General features: G+C 32.8%; 2 protein-coding genes across 2 annotated transcripts; both read right to left on the bottom strand.

Annotated features, from left to right (window-relative positions):
• Positions 1-2,614: 2,614 nt before the first annotated feature.
• On the bottom strand, positions 2,615-5,073 carry LOC145579970 (large ribosomal subunit protein bL35c-like). The gene is made up of 3 exons (XM_081637282.1): positions 4,702-5,073; positions 4,369-4,485; positions 2,615-2,923 (listed from the first exon to the last, which is right to left on the bottom strand). Exons 1-3 carry the CDS (start codon positions 4,978-4,980, stop codon positions 2,849-2,851), a joined length of 471 nt encoding a protein of 156 aa, XP_081493408.1. The 5' UTR covers positions 4,981-5,073; the 3' UTR covers positions 2,615-2,848.
• Positions 5,074-7,610: 2,537 nt separating this feature from the next.
• LOC145579969 (nuclear pore complex protein NUP43-like) lies at positions 7,611-12,008 on the bottom strand. Its single transcript, XM_081637281.1, has 5 exons — positions 11,251-12,008; positions 9,700-9,769; positions 8,566-8,800; positions 8,012-8,085; positions 7,611-7,909 (listed from the first exon to the last, which is right to left on the bottom strand). Exons 1-5 carry the CDS (start codon positions 11,901-11,903, stop codon positions 7,856-7,858), a joined length of 1,086 nt encoding a protein of 361 aa, XP_081493407.1. The 5' UTR covers positions 11,904-12,008; the 3' UTR covers positions 7,611-7,855.
• Between the last annotated feature and the right edge of the window lie 4,118 nt (positions 12,009-16,126).

Below are 16,126 nucleotides of genomic sequence, written 5' to 3'. Positions count from 1 at the left end.
TCTGATACGATCATTTTCAGTTCAGCTCTTAATTTTCTTCTCTTATAAAATATTCATTTCATTTCAGTTCAGTTCAATTCGATTCGGTTCAGTTCAGCTCTAATAAGTTCAGTTCAGTTCAGTTCAGCTCTAATAAATTCAGTTCATTCAATTAGAACAGGCCCTAAGACTTCATTACGCTCTTTTATCGCTATATTTTTTGTAGCTTGTAATTCATCTTTTTGAATGATTTAGGTTAATGCTTCTCGTATAGATACTACTAAAGTTTCTTTCCATATGAAAAAGTGGAGTATAAGGAGTTAATGATTTGTGAGGTTGGAAAAGTAATTTAGTTAGTAGCTTTTTTGTTTCAGACGGGTTATGGAAGCTGGATATGGTAATCATGAGAAGTACCGAAAAATAGCTAAATAAAATCTCTATGTTTTACATGCTTTTATGAATATTTTTAGTGTTGATGAATATAAGCCAAAATACTCTAACTTTTGAGGTAAGAATTATGTCATTAAGTGATTTAAGTCATCGTGCATCAAATGTACTCTAAAAAAACACATAAATATTATAGAATTTCCATTATTTCTATGAATGGTATCATGGAAATCAATAATTCTTTCGCTATTATTACCTAAGCAAATAACTATATTATTATTTGTGTCTAATATTACAATCACTTAAAATGTTAATTTTTATTCTATCATCGTTTTGAACCATGCATTAAAAGTTGTAAGTTTTGAACGCAAATTTTTTTTTTTTTTTTTCATAAACTTGTACTACATCCGAATTCCCTAGGGTTAAAGTACTTTGCGAGCAAGAAGAAACAATATCTTGCTCATCCCCATTAATCGGAGAGAAATGATCATTAGAGTAAGTACTGTATTCCTGGCCCTTTTAACAAGGGAGATTGAAAAAGAGTTATAGTATTGGCTTAATATAAACCCATCAAAAAATGGCTAAAAGAATAAGCCTTTTTGTATTAGTTGGCATATTTGCCGGATTTGACTACATTTTAAGCATAGGACATTCAAATTAAGCATTGAAAAACATGATGAGTTATTGCAATAGATTGGAACAAGTAAACGAATGAGCTAAGGTGTGTTTCAATTAATTTGGAGTTGAGCTAAATTTGAACTTGGGTTGATCAAATGAAGTTATTGGAGGATCCTTGTTTTAATTATTTTTCTTATCTGTATATTGATGTAGAGGACACAAATTATATGTCATATAATGTCAAATATAAATATCATGTGACAAAATAGTACTACGTACTCCGTCTTATTTATGAGATGTTTTTTTAAAAAAAAGTTTAGCGTGTGAAATGTTAAGCCGCCTTTTTTCAAATACCTTAATGTTACTTATTTGCATGTTTGCTACCAGAGGCGGAGCCACAGGGGGGCTGGTGGAGGCCCGGCCCCCGTGGCCCAAACGCCAACTCTGTTATTTTTCACTGCTGGCCCCCTTTGAAATTAGGTTAAATAATAAAGGTATCCTACATTAATGCATAGAAAGATCTAGCTTAATGGTAATTATGAATGCCGCAATACTGGAAGACCCCAGACACAAGTTCGAATCTTGTTATGTTTTTTCTATTTCTAATCCTTTTTCTTTTTGTTAAATTTTGTACACCTTTTATACTATTTTAGTACTCCTTACTAATCTCTCTTTGCTTAATTCTCATATATTTTCTTTGGTCATGCCAATTTACTATTTTATTCAATCTTGTATTTATTTTCTTGACTTTACTTTTGAACTTATCATCATATTATACAAATTTAACCATTGATAACTTTAATATTACCTTTGTTTCTTATTATTTGCAACAAAAGAGATATTATTCCTTTTGATGTGAGATTTAAAAAATTTGTTTGGTGCAAGTAATATAGAAACGGAGGTAGTAATAATAATAATTAAAAGTTAAAAATGATTTTAAAAATATATAAGATCAATAAAAGTTATAAACACAAAAACAATAATTTAGCAATGAAAAAAGCGTACAAAATATTGTATGGAGTACTATTTTATTTGTATAAGTTTCGGCCCCCTCGAGTTTTAAATCCTGACTTCGCCCCTGTTTGCTACCCATCTAGATCATTGTCGGCATGTGTACAAGTCAAGCCAAAAAAGTTTATATGTTACATTCGATGATTTGAATGATTAATTACATCTAAAGATGGAACTCTAGTGGGCTAATTTTAACAATGACATGACTATAGTCTATACATGATTACATGCATGATATATGGATCATGGATTCCGGGACTGTTTTGGAAAGCATGGTATTAGTATGTGGTTGTAAATTTCACAACAAGATCAGTTGGTAAATTTTGAGGGCGGTAACAAAATCTTTAGATCGAATCTTAATTTAAATCATTTGTCAATTACGACTATTTGGTCTATCTCTACACCATAATAATACAGGGTAGTTATTTAGAGACAAAAGTAATAAATAGATCATCAATATTTGTTCTTATTACCTATTTAAATAGTTAATTTTAAAATAAACATGTTACTCAAAGAAGGATCATATAGGGAGGACCAAGGTTATTACTCATCATTAAGAATGGCTCAACGGCAATTTAGGTAGTTTAGGGGTGAGAAAACAAAGAGTGTATTCTCTAAAATCGGGGATCTATTGATGTTCTTTAGTTCATTTTGATATAAGCATGAACAATTTTTTTCTTGAACTAGCCACAAAAACTTGCTCCTGGAATAATAGCTTGAATGTAATTGACTAGCTAGAACAAAAGCTTGCTGCTAAACAGATTGGAATATTACAAAAGAAAAAAAAAAAAAAAAAAAAAAAAGGGAAAGAAAATTGCTGGTCTTTCATCAGGGGATGGAAATGTTGCTTCCACTATACTTTTCGGTTTACCTTCAGGTATGGCAAAGCGCCAATCACATTGTCATAATCACTCCGATCAACTTGAACCTGAGCATTAATTCAGCGAGAAGAGAGTCAGATTTAAGCACAAAGAGAAAGCAAAATCAACAAGTAACTGAAATTTTATACTATGGAGAATGAAGTATAAAACAATAAAAGGGTAAGTGTTGGGAAAAGTTACTAGTTTCAGCAACTCGGCAAGAGAAAACCAAAATCAACATTCCATGAAAGCATGAATATATGTTGAACATGACAGACTCACAATAATTAGCGTGAATTTTACTTTTTTTCTAGGGGTATATTATAACAACTCACAATGATTTTGCAAGAGACTGTATCATTTAATCTGAAAAATCCAGTTTATATAAATAAAGGTTGAATTTTTTTTTACTAGTTTCAACAACACAGCATAGAAATTGTAGATGGAAAGACATCCCAAGTTCACAACAGCTACAGTAAATTTTGTCAAGAGATACAACCTTGGAAACAGTGAATAACGATGATTAATGTAGAGTGCAAACATCTAAGTAAGACATTTTCAAAGAGCCAAAGTGACCATTTCTCAGGTATGGAAATCAGTTGACAATTTTTATCCCTAACCAAGTTGATATCATCTCATCCTTTCATTCAACCAATATGGTTCGAGGTACAAATAATTGTAATGGAAAATGAATAAAGTTTTGCGATCATACACCTTACATGAAGCATATAAATGTCCATTATAAGGCGTCACAAGAAAATAATACGTTATCTTTCTTCAGTCATTCTATACCCAGCTCCATGGTTATAAAGACATGATTTCCTTAGTAAGACTCCCTGGTGTTAGTGCAATGTATCATTACCATTTCCCTACCTCCTAGGAAGACCTTAACTCTTTATCAAGCTTTAACTTATGCACACAGTTAATTTTCAAGCTAAATTTTCCCTCCAAAGAAAATATATATATAAAAGAAAGGTATATCAACTTGAAAAGGCCACCAAGATAATTAGCTCTCTGTTATCCCACGTAAGACTCGAAAACTGAGCATCAATTATACACAGAATGTCATTATAAATTAGTACTCCTATCTCTCTTCACTCAGCTTCTAAGCAGTAAGCATACAAAACTACAAAAGGGTCACAAATAATGAAACACGGCCATCATTTCTTGCTCTTATGCTAAACTGACTGCTTTGACGCACCCTAGTTGCATAAAGCTTTAGCACAACAATGATGCAAAATTCACTACACATCCAACTTAGCATAATTTAATAAACTTGCGAGTACCTAGAGCACTAAGCACAAAATGGACACGCTCTCAGGAAGTCAGGATAGAGGCCATATTATGTTTATATAAGCCATAATTCAAGTTCCATAACATTGTAGAAACCACAATTTCAGACCATATGAGTACCAGAGAACCACTTTCATCTAAATTACTTAAATTTCAGATACCCATAATACAAAATTGCTAAAATATATCTTAACAAAAATAATAAGGGAGAGATGAATACCAATTTGGAGAGACGGTTCTTCCTCTTAGTGTTCTTCTTAGCAAGAAGATGCTGTTTCCCAGCTCTCCTCCTCACAATCTTCCCTTTTCCAGTCACCCTAAATCTCTTCGCTGAGGCCTACAATTATTCAAAATTCACCAAAAATAAACACAAATTTAATCAATTGAACAAGAAATCAACCACCCAAATCACCCAATTTCCCAAATTCCAGAAAAATAATTCAAAATTCACCAAATAAAACACAAAACTAGTGAATTAAAAAGAACCCCACCACCCCAAATCCCCCAATAAACCAAACCCAGAAAAAATAATCAAAAGAGAGAAAGAATTGACCTTGTGGGTCTTCATCTTGTACCCTTTAGCAGCGAAAACAGTGAAAGAAGTGGACACAGAAGAATCAACGGTGGAGGTTCTCTTATTCTGGAGGATAATGGGTTGAAGCTTAGAAGATGAAATGCTGTGGGAAGAAGAGAGATTGAGAGCGCTCTTCAAGTGTTTGTTGAAATGCGTAAGAGAAATGCCTTGAGCAGCAGAGCTTCGAGTTGGGGAAGAAGAAAAAGATGGGGTTTTGAGTGAGAGAATTGTTGTTGTTGTTGCGGAAGCCATTGCCATTATCGTTGTGCCAGTCGCAGTAGTTTGCAGAGGAGAGAGAAAGTGAGAGAGTTTGAGGTTGAAGAGAGTAATGGAGGTTGAGGTTGAGGTTACAGGATAGATTGATGATATGGGATGATATGATGATGCTTACGTGTTAATTGTGTGTCCACGTCATATGTCGAAAAATAACCCAAAGACAAAAATTCAAATGAGGTCTTATTAACTCTTAAGTTTTGTTTAGTTCACCTTATTTTTACTTATTTTAGAAAAAGTAAGTTCTAATCAGATTAAATCAAAAAAAATAAGTTTAGATTAGATCAGATCAGAAAAAATAAGTGCTGATCAGATCATCGTTTTATGTGCAGTTTTTTATCGCTAAATATTTTTAAATTCGTAATAAAAAATTATGAAAATAACATATTAATAAAATAAACATTGTTACGAATCTAACAAGACCCCACTTAATATATTTTTTCCATATAAATTATCGTATATTTAAGGTCAAAGTTTGGTTAAATCTGTTATTCAGATCAGATTAGACTAAATCAGATCAAACTAGATTAGATCAGACCAAACCAGACCAGATCAGATAAACAAAAATAAAGTGAACCAAACAAGCCCTTAAAGGTGATTATATACGGATTGATTGATTGATTGATTGAAAGGGAATCAAGTTACCGTTTTTGTTAGAATCTATTTAGGTAATGAGTAAAGTAACAAAAATTGTTTCTTGGTGGAAACCTATTCCACCACATTGTTTCAGGTGTAAAAATTGGGGAAACAAATCACGTTTATTTCCTTTAACCAAAAAAAAAATAACTATGCCCTTCTCTCTATCCTCTCATTTCATAATTCTCCAAAAAAAAAAAAATCCTAACTTTGATAGATCGAATCTCCAGATTTTGCTTGATTGATACCAAATGCCTCCTAAATTTGAACATGATTGATAGAGTCATGGAGGTGAGCATTGAGCATTGAGCAGTGAGATGAATTGAGTTGAAAATATATAAGCTGATTTATATTGAAGTAAACGAAACTTTAACTACATTAAATGCAGCTGAATTAATATGAACCGAATAAAAATGAATTGAACGAAGATAAAGTGAACTAAATTAACTTTTCAAATATAAAAATCCATAAGAGCATGACCTTACTCAAAAAATAAACATTATTGTTGTAGGGAAAAAAAATATCTTTACATAACTTAGCATCTAGCACACAATTTTTGACACATTTCATTGAAAATGAAAAAATAGAGCTTAAAGAGTTATTAGTATGCAAGACCCATGTTTTTTATTAGTGAATGCAAACTTACTACATGCTAATAAGGATGTCAATGGGGCGGGGTGGGGCGAATGTTGGTTTTCCCATCCCCATCCCCACCTAATATTTTCATTTCCATCCCCATCTCCGCGGCTGGTCCAAAATTCATCCCCACCCCCGCCCCGGCGGGTACAAGTCTAAAACCATCCTCGCTCCACCCCCCACTTGGATATCCACCCCCACTTAATCCCCACCAAAGACCCACCTAATCTCCGCCTATCAAATACACAATCCAACATAATTAATACGGATTACAATAATATAAAAAAAAAAAAAACATTCTTAATATTACACACGTTTTGTTTATAATATAAGTGTTGTACAAAATATTATAATTAATATTTTATTTCGCGTAATTATTTTATAAAATAGTATAAACGTATATAATTTTGTTTTTAAAGATATATAGATGTAGGAATGAGGTGGGGATGGGGCGGGTACGAAGTGGGGTGGGGCGGGGATGGGGCAGGTACAACTTAAAATCCACTCCCACCCCATCACCCATGGCGGGTATGATTTTTATCCCCATCTCCGCCCCACCACCCGCCAAACCAAGACCCATCCCTGCCCCACTGGGGCAGGGATGGGGCAGGTCTCCTACTTGACCCGCCCCACCGACATCCCTACATGCTGATACTCCGTAGTTGAGACTAAATTACATGTACTATAATGGCAAAAATAACTACTCCCTTTATCCCTCAAAGGTTGTCTCATACCTTCAATATTTATTTTATTCAGATTTGGACAAAGTTGTGCACATGATTTGGTAAAACTATTCACATGAGTAGAGATATAGACTAAACAAGTGGGAAAACATACTATAGAAATCAAGAGTCAAACGAAAGGGACACTTTAAAAGAATATGGGACAATCTTTAAGGGACGGAAGGAGTACTTACCAATTGTTTACCTAAATTTTCTTCTTGTTAAAGATGATCGTCTAATGCCATTGTATAAACTTTGATTTACACATTATGTTTACTTCAATTGGGTGCCTAAATTTCTTCTTGTTAGAGATGATTGTCTAGTGCCATTTTATAAACTTTGATTTACATATTAATGTTTACTTGGTTAGGTTAATTAGGTATACACTCTTTTGTTGGTTTTTTTTTTTTGGTTAGACTACCATATTTATGGTACATATAGCTTAAATTTTCTACATAGTATTATTAGATTATTTGAAAATGCATTGTTGGTTTTCATTGCCACTTCTTTAGGCTATTATGATATGAGACATAAGATTTATTTTAAGGTCAAGATCTTCTCAAACTACAATAACATAAAACTCTAAAGAGCTTGGGAAAGAGATCAGTCAAGTTACTTCATACATGCCTCCCGAATTTCACAATAGCTGAGTTATGCAGAAGAATCAAGATACAAGCACTGCAACAGTGTTGATTGAATAGAGCTTGTCAAGAACTATACAGATAAATTGAACAGATCAAACGAGGATCAATAGAATACAACCTCACATTAGTCACATATTAAGGAGCATGTTGTTACTTGAAGTTACAAAATAATTGTAGCAAAATTCAACCGTGATCAAGTGCTCTACAAAACCCTACAATACATTATGACCTTGAAAGTATAGCAACAGATTCCCATTCCAAACTGCATATGATATCCTGCAAGACAATAAAAATATGGTTACGGTGAGGTAAATTTGAGTTGTTCAATATATGTTCAATGGGTTACCAATTTCAACAGCATTTAATGCTCCCACTTACGGAATAATTTTGTTTGTCAATGTCAAAGCTGTTGATGGCACAGGGTTCTTCCAACAGTTCAATTGGTTCTGCACCTATTAAACATGTGGAGCAGAAAATCAGACCTTGGTTTAAGTTTCAAGAGAATTATCAACTTGAAATTAAGCTGAATTACATCCCTAAATAAAAGATCGCATTTAATTGGAAATTTCATATAGTGGTTTGAATTTATACCATAGTTATCCATTTAACCTTCACTATGACATTTTAACACCACCATACTAAAGTAATCCTTCTTTAGAATTCTTAATTGAAGAATTTATAAAGTGTTTTGTTTTATTGAACTATAAAAAAAAAATAAAAAAAAAATGGAAATTTGGCCTGTTATTTAGGGGCAAAAGCAGTTGTATTTATCATATATCCCTCAACACCTTAATTCTATTTACAAATTTTTTAGAAGAAAAACTTGCAAAAAGCTGATAAAAGATGAAATCTGGATTTTGAGACTGGAAGGAATGAAGTAATAGGCCAGAATACCACATCAATGACCACATCTCAGGAAATTAATTATATACCTGGCTCAAGGACAGCGAGTATTCCCTCTTCAGAGCACATCATTACAGGCAACATCGATGAGGACACACTGGCAGTATTCGATGACTGCAAGTGACAGTCAAACTGTACCTCCCACACTTCACTTTCTGAAATTGACTGGGACGGTCTCTCGCCAATCCCAACTCCAGAGAGAATAATTGGCTGTTGTGGCCACCTCAAATCCCAAGCAAAAACAGTACCAGAGGAGCCTCCTGCCTTCAAACATTACGTGAAAAGAAACCAATAAAGGCAGGACAATAAAGGCATGCTTGAATTAACTATATGCATATGAACAAATAAAAATCTCTAAGTGATTTTATTCAGATTATACGGTCAAGCAAAAGAAAGAGTAAGAACTTTTTTTTTCCATAACCTTAACAATTTGGCACATGTTTTTATACACCATGAATTCAGTGCATAGTGTCAATGGAGGTCTAATCTTAAAGCTCAGATATATAGCAGATTATGGCCTTCTGCTGTTTTCCTTGTTTATCTTATATTAACCCGACTTTTAATTTTTTTTATATTTTATTTTCTTACCAAAAAAAAAAAAAATAATTGAGATAAAATCCCTTCACTACTTACAGTTCCCATTTTCTCTCCTTCCCATCAATGCCTCCCTTAGACACCTAGTCACAATTCATCATAGCGAACCTTAGAAGCTGCCAACCAGAATATTCAACAATAGCCATCTCCAATTGAAGGACATGTACTACAACCAAATTAAAAAGTTCCATCATAACAAAAATCAAAATACTACAAGCATGCAATAACTTCCAGCATTTGTAATCAAAGCTTCAAAATTACTTTGTTACTAGATAATGAATGCCTTTTAGATCAAGGTCTAACAATGCCTTTCAGATCAAGGTCTAACAGAACCAGACTCAAAGAAAATCTAAGACAGTACAGAAGAGAGACAGAGTAGCATAATTTTGGCACACCTCTCCTCAGACCAGAAAAAGAAACCACACCAATCCAAGATTCCAAGTCATAAATAAAGGTGCCAGCTAAATAGTACATCATTGTATGACATGACATAGTAGGCTATTGTATCCACAGGTGAAGACAACAAGAAAACTTTGCTACACCAGCAACAGAAGAAAACTTCATCTTACCATACAGGTATGCTTCCTTGATGGATGAATATCGATGGAATGCACGACTCCAGAAGCAGTATTCTGAGACCTACAATATTATGCCTCAGAAAATCATTCAAACAATCACGAAAACTTAGCTCATAAGGATAATATATACTTCCTTTTTATTAATACTTTGTAACGCACCTTCTTGACATGAGAAAGCGATTTGAAAAGGTTAACAGACAGATTAAGCTATAAAATTTAAACAATAACAGCTAAAAACCTTCGTCTTATAAGCGGTGAAATTATTTCAATTAGCTTGTCCGTTTACTTAGTCTAATATCTTCCTAAAAGTGTGTGCCAGAGATGTATTGCAAGTAAATAAAAACGGGGAAGCATTTTTATTCTAAAAAAAAAAATTTGACATTTACAGTATTTCTACTAGCATGCCCACTTCAAGAGCCATGTGCATATACAATCCACACCATATGACCATAATCATCACATACATTCTGTGTCACTTCATAGTTCATACTCTATCAGAATATGAAAATTACCAGTCACAAAGTCCTTGAGAATAACAAGTTTCTTCGTTTTTTTTAAAAATAAAAAACTATCCCAAAGATAATGATATAACACACCCAACTAAACTTTGCTGCCAAACAACCATACAAATGAAGGCATTTCAACATCTACACTTCCTTAAAGATCACCTAACATAACCAAAAGTACAATCATGTATACATGAGGATCTCCAGGCTTACTCACTATATAATGATTCAATCACCTTCAGCTTGTAGTCTCAGAAATATGAAGTCAATAAAAAATTCTCTCCTGTTTCAGATAAGGAAAATTCTTTAAACTAGATAAGCCAGGAATCCTTCATGTTTTTCATAACACCGCCTTAAAAACTTTCCATAATTCAAGGACAAGTCCCATACATGAAATTGAGCACACCCCTTTTCCATCAAAAAGCTAATAACCAAACCTTATCCATCAATATTGAGTAACTAGCCATTCATTTGAACATTCTAATTCCACCTACATTGCAAATTCTCTTCCTATTTAGATCAGTGAAACTGTACAAGCCTCACAAGTGACAGCACAAAAGACAATTCAGTCCAAATTTATCATCAAAAATTCAAAATCCAATAAATACTTCGAGTCTTATTCTTGATCGTTGCTCCATTGCAAATACATAGTACAACCCTTTTACACTAAAATCTGATCACTAAACCACATCCAAGTTCCTAGCTAGATTATAAATTACGTTGTACATAAAAGGGATCCAAACTCCAAAGAAAACAATCCATAATACTTCCTACCGCATTTAAGCAATAGTAACATATACTATCATAAGATGTCCGAAAAAAGTATCACCATTCCAAACAATAGTCATAGGATTTCTGAAGACGACACAACTAATATTAATGATGTAACTACATGGACAGCGAAAGCACTTCAAACAACCAAAATACCAACTGCCAACAATGATCAACACTAAACTACAAATAACAATCAAGCAAAAAATTAAAACTTCAAAGTATAATCCAAAAATTAGAATAGAACAGCATTGAATTCTCTTACCATTTACCCTTAAACTGCAATGCAGGTTCACCAGGCTTCCTCCTCTGATCCCACCATTGAAGACTACACCCCAACCCACCAGTAGCAAACTCCATGGGAGACGCCCATTTCACCGCGGTATACGAAACCAGCCCATCGCTATCGAAAACCCGGCGATAACTCGCTTTCCCACCCCCGAAACTCACCAAATTCACCCTCCCATCTTCCCCAACACTCACACATTCTCTCTCCAAAACATCAATACACGAAATGGGTGCAACATGAAACCCATCATCCTGCAAAGAAAGCGACGAATCAAGGGTTACCTCCCCAGAAGAGGAGTAATTAGGAGAGAGAAAATCGAGGGAACCAGAGAATGTCGAAAATGCAATTAGGGATTGAGAGGTTTTGAGAGAGGAAGTTCTAGAGAGAGAAGGGGAAGAAGAAGAGAGAGGAGAGAGAATGGGTTTAGGGTTTTCGGAATTGGGGAAATCGAGAGAGTGAAGTTCAATGGTGGAAGATGAAGAATTGGGGTCGAACAAAGAGAGTACGACGAATTTGTCGAAGGCGGAAAATGGGGGTAACCATCGTACTGCGTCGATGAATTTGGATTGAGGAAGACGATGAATTTGAAGGTTTTGGTTTTGCTGGGTTTGAGATTGCAGAACCGCCATTGTTAGGGTTTTTGAGGTTTTAGCGAAGTGTTAGAAAATTTGGGAGTGATGGTTTTTACTCTTTTTTAGTGTTGTCTACATAGGTTTGTTCCTGACTATCTTGAGTTTGTTCACATTTTGCATCTGGAATCTTAAATTTGAATTGAATTACGAAGTAATAGGAATGAATTTTACAATTGGATGATACAATGACCTATTATTGCAATCTATCATATAACTAAAATATAAAGCTAAGCTTTTAGCTAAGTCACGAGACAGCGACACTTGGCATTCTAATTTTTCGTCAAGTGTCGCGTTAGGTTGGATAGATTTAAATAAAATTTATAATATAAAAATGTTAGTTTATAATTCTATTTGGAAGGATTTTAGGATAAAATTGTTAGTTTATAGTTTTTATTTTCGGTTAAATATCAATATTTCATATGCATAAATTAAATTATAATTTTATTTAAAAAAATTATTAGTTTATATAAATTTTTTTTTTTTTTTTTTTTTTTGGTAGTGTTAGAAACAATTTTTGTGTTTTTTTTGTGGTGTTAAAATCTAAAATTTCCTTTCCAAATTGTGAAGATTTAGGAATCCGATCCCTAAATTTCATTACAAAAGTTAATACTCATATTTTCAAAGTTATATGTAATATGTATACTTTATAAGTAACTAATATTTTTCCTTTATCCTACGGAGTAATAATTATCTTTTATTCATATAGACTCCATAGCATATAAATACCTATTTATCAGTGCATATATTTAACACAAAGTATTGGGTGAAGCCTCACCCATTGGTCAGTTGACTACCCTCATTAGATTCTACCGCCTCCCACTACCTACAACCTATGTCTTTCTCCTAGCTTCTATTATTGGCTCAATCATGGATTAACCTATGTCTTTCTCCTAGCTTCTATTATTGGCTCAATCATGGATTACTCGATGGGTTACTCAGTCAGGGGTAACTCAAGTAACCCTGACCGAGTAACTCGAGTAGCCCCAACAAGTTGAGTAACCCCTGATCGAGTAACCCCTGCCGCACGGTACAGCAAGCCGCATACCAAAAATTGTGAATGACATACATTACTATACTACTTAGATCATATTCCTTAATTTTTTTGTATTTGGCCATTATTATGAATACAATAATTTATAATTTATTTGTTAATATAAATGAGTTTATTTTTATTCATTAAACAAATTTATATTTTTTTATGGGATTAATATTATACTTTATAAATCGTGCATCGCACGGGCACTATGCTAGTTTTTATTGTAAATTTGAGTGTATTTAATTTTATATACACCTTAATGTATAATGGACATGCTCATCTAAGTGGATTTAAATTTGATTTTTGAAACAAATGTCTATCTTTAATGAGTAAGGCCCTATTCACTTCACCTTAAAAAAATAATATTCGGTAAAAATAATTTCAGTTCAGTAAAAATAAGTTCAGTTCAATAAAAATAATTTCAGTTCAAAAATCAGTAAACTTACAGAAGAAATATAATAGAAAATTAGTAAAAATAATTTCAGTTTAGCAAAAATAATTTAAGTTTGGTAAAATTAATTTCAGTTCAGTAAAAATAATTTCAATTCAGCACAAATAATTTTTGTTCAGTAAAAATGATTTCAATTCAGCAAAAATAAGGTGAAGTGAACGGGGCCTAAGATTGAATTAAGTTAGATGATTCTAGGTGGTTTTGATTGTCTATATATATAAGGCTCTAGATTAGTCATAAACTCAACTTTGATGGGGTAAAAATAAAACTATCTTTGTGTTTTAGCTTGGGAATTCTATCAATCTATCCTTATTGTTTGATCCTTCAACTCGCCTAAATTTAGAAGTGATAAAGCATAGTATCATTACAAAATATGATAAATGAGTCACATCAGGTCGAGTTCGGGACGGGTGAAGTTAGGGCAGGTGCTGGTTCTCTCAACACCTCAACTAAAACTCTTGGCCTTCTTGAAGGTATATCAAAGGAAGCTAAGTGTAAGTGAAAATTGAAAAGTAGATATGTTCATATCTATTCTTCATAAGTTCGTATTTTGTGAAGAAAATCTAAACTTGATTCAAACTATATATAAAGTATCTAGCAAATGAGGTGGCAATTTAAACATAAACATTTTTCTTCTTTATATAATATGTCATCGTCAACAAAAACTTTAGCATAATAATTAAGGCAAACGTTTTAGTTATGTGTAGTTGATTTGGTGTCATATGTATTATTGTCTAAATTCTTAGCTAAGGGATCGGAACTTTTCAAATAAGTTTTTGAGAATTTTCATTAAAGAGAAGTCAGGGTAGAATTTTCAAAATACGACATGCAATCCTGAATCAAATTTTTAGTGACTACAGCATATTAAATGTTGAGTAGTAGTTACATAGTTTGACGAACTATGGATTAATGCACCCATTGTGCACAAATATTAAATAAGCGCGAGTTAACGTTTTAAAATATAGAGAATGTATTGGGTGCGGCAGGCCGTACCAAACAATTCGTGTGTCAAGTATATATGATATGCAATATTTGATCAGGATATGTATTATTTGATAGTGGATATGTACAACTTGTTGGAGGATATGTGTTATTTAACAAAGGATACGTACAATTTTGTTGTAGCATATGTAGTATTTGATACATGATATGTACAATTTATCTTTGGTAGAGGATATTACAATTTGTTAGAGGATATTATAATTTGTTAGATGATATTATCATATACCCAATAGAGGATATCGTCCAGCCTATAGATGATATCATAGACACAATTATAAATAATGTCATATATAGCCAATAGAGGATTTCATCCCGCCTATAAATGATGTCATAGATACAATTTTAAATGATATCATATAACCAATAGGAAATACCATCCAGCCTATAAAAGATATCATATAGCCCATAGAGGATATCATCCAGTCAATAGAGGATATTATAGACACAATTATAAATGATATCATGTGGTCAATAGAGGACATCATCCAGTCTATAAATATTATCATATACACAATAGATGATATATCATCTAGTTTACATCATAGAACCAATAGATGATATCATCCAACTTATAGCAGATGTCATAAAAACAATAGAGGATATCATCCAACTCATAGAAGATACTTGTATCATAAAATCAATAGAGGATATAAAAAAAAAAAAAAAAACAATAGAGGAGACATCTTCCATTGTATAGATAATATTGTAGACACAATACATAATATCATTCAACCTTTAGATAATATCATCTAGAGAATGAATGAATAAAATTATACATATTTTATACTTAGTAATCTTTATTTTTAAAATAAACAAATACAATAATTGTCTTCCTACCATTGAAGGTCAACAATGGCAGAACCACCATTGAAGGTCCCGTACTAAGCTTATGGGTATAAGCTAACATGCTCATTTCTTAACCAAAATACATGTATTTGTTATCAAAACGCTCACACTTCAACATACAATCACATAGGACAATCAATTTTAACAATTATACATCACACAAGAAAGTCCCAAATCGAATTTTTTGGGCATTTTTCGAAATATCTGAGAATCTCAAACAATTATCAATCCAATTCAAGTATAAATCATGGACAAATATAATCAACAATCAACGAGTTTCTCGCCGTCGGCGATACCACCGCCAATAACAACGCCGTCGATGGGAGCGATCATTGGTATAAAGCAAAAACCTGTTGGACTGACACAATAATGGTCTTAGACCGGATTGATTTTTTTCTTTAAATTATGCATAAAATCTTTATAAATGATTAAGATTGTCCCTGATAAGTTAGAATTTTTTTTTATTTTTCGAATTTATCCTTTATATATTTTCCGAGTTTTTCATAATATTAATTAAATTTTAACTGGTTTGGATTTTGGTCTGATATCCGTTTCTTGAAATTTTAATTTCTTATTTTCGATCTGGCCCGGATCCGTCTGATCAGGTTTAGTCTTGGAGTGGTGAACAACACTTAAAACAATTAAGGGATAGTTGGAGGAAGTAAAAGTGGAGTAAATTAAACTTCGGTAAATGAGCAATCAAAGTCCTATCTTAGATGTAAAAGGTGAATGTTGTAGTGTTGTACTCCGTATCTGCTTTTTTCAAAAACCTTTGATGTATTATTGTGACATTTGCAACAAATATTAATGAAGAACAACAATAAAGAACATATACAAATTTATATGATACAATCACTAATAATGTGTTAATTACGTACACAAGCA

The sequence above is a fragment of the Chenopodium album genome, chromosome 14 (genome assembly GCF_948465745.1).
Source record: "Chenopodium album chromosome 14, dcCheAlbu1.1, whole genome shotgun sequence".
Taxonomy (NCBI): domain Eukaryota; kingdom Viridiplantae; phylum Streptophyta; class Magnoliopsida; order Caryophyllales; family Amaranthaceae; genus Chenopodium; species Chenopodium album.
This window is presented reverse-complemented; position numbering and strand designations above follow the sequence as displayed.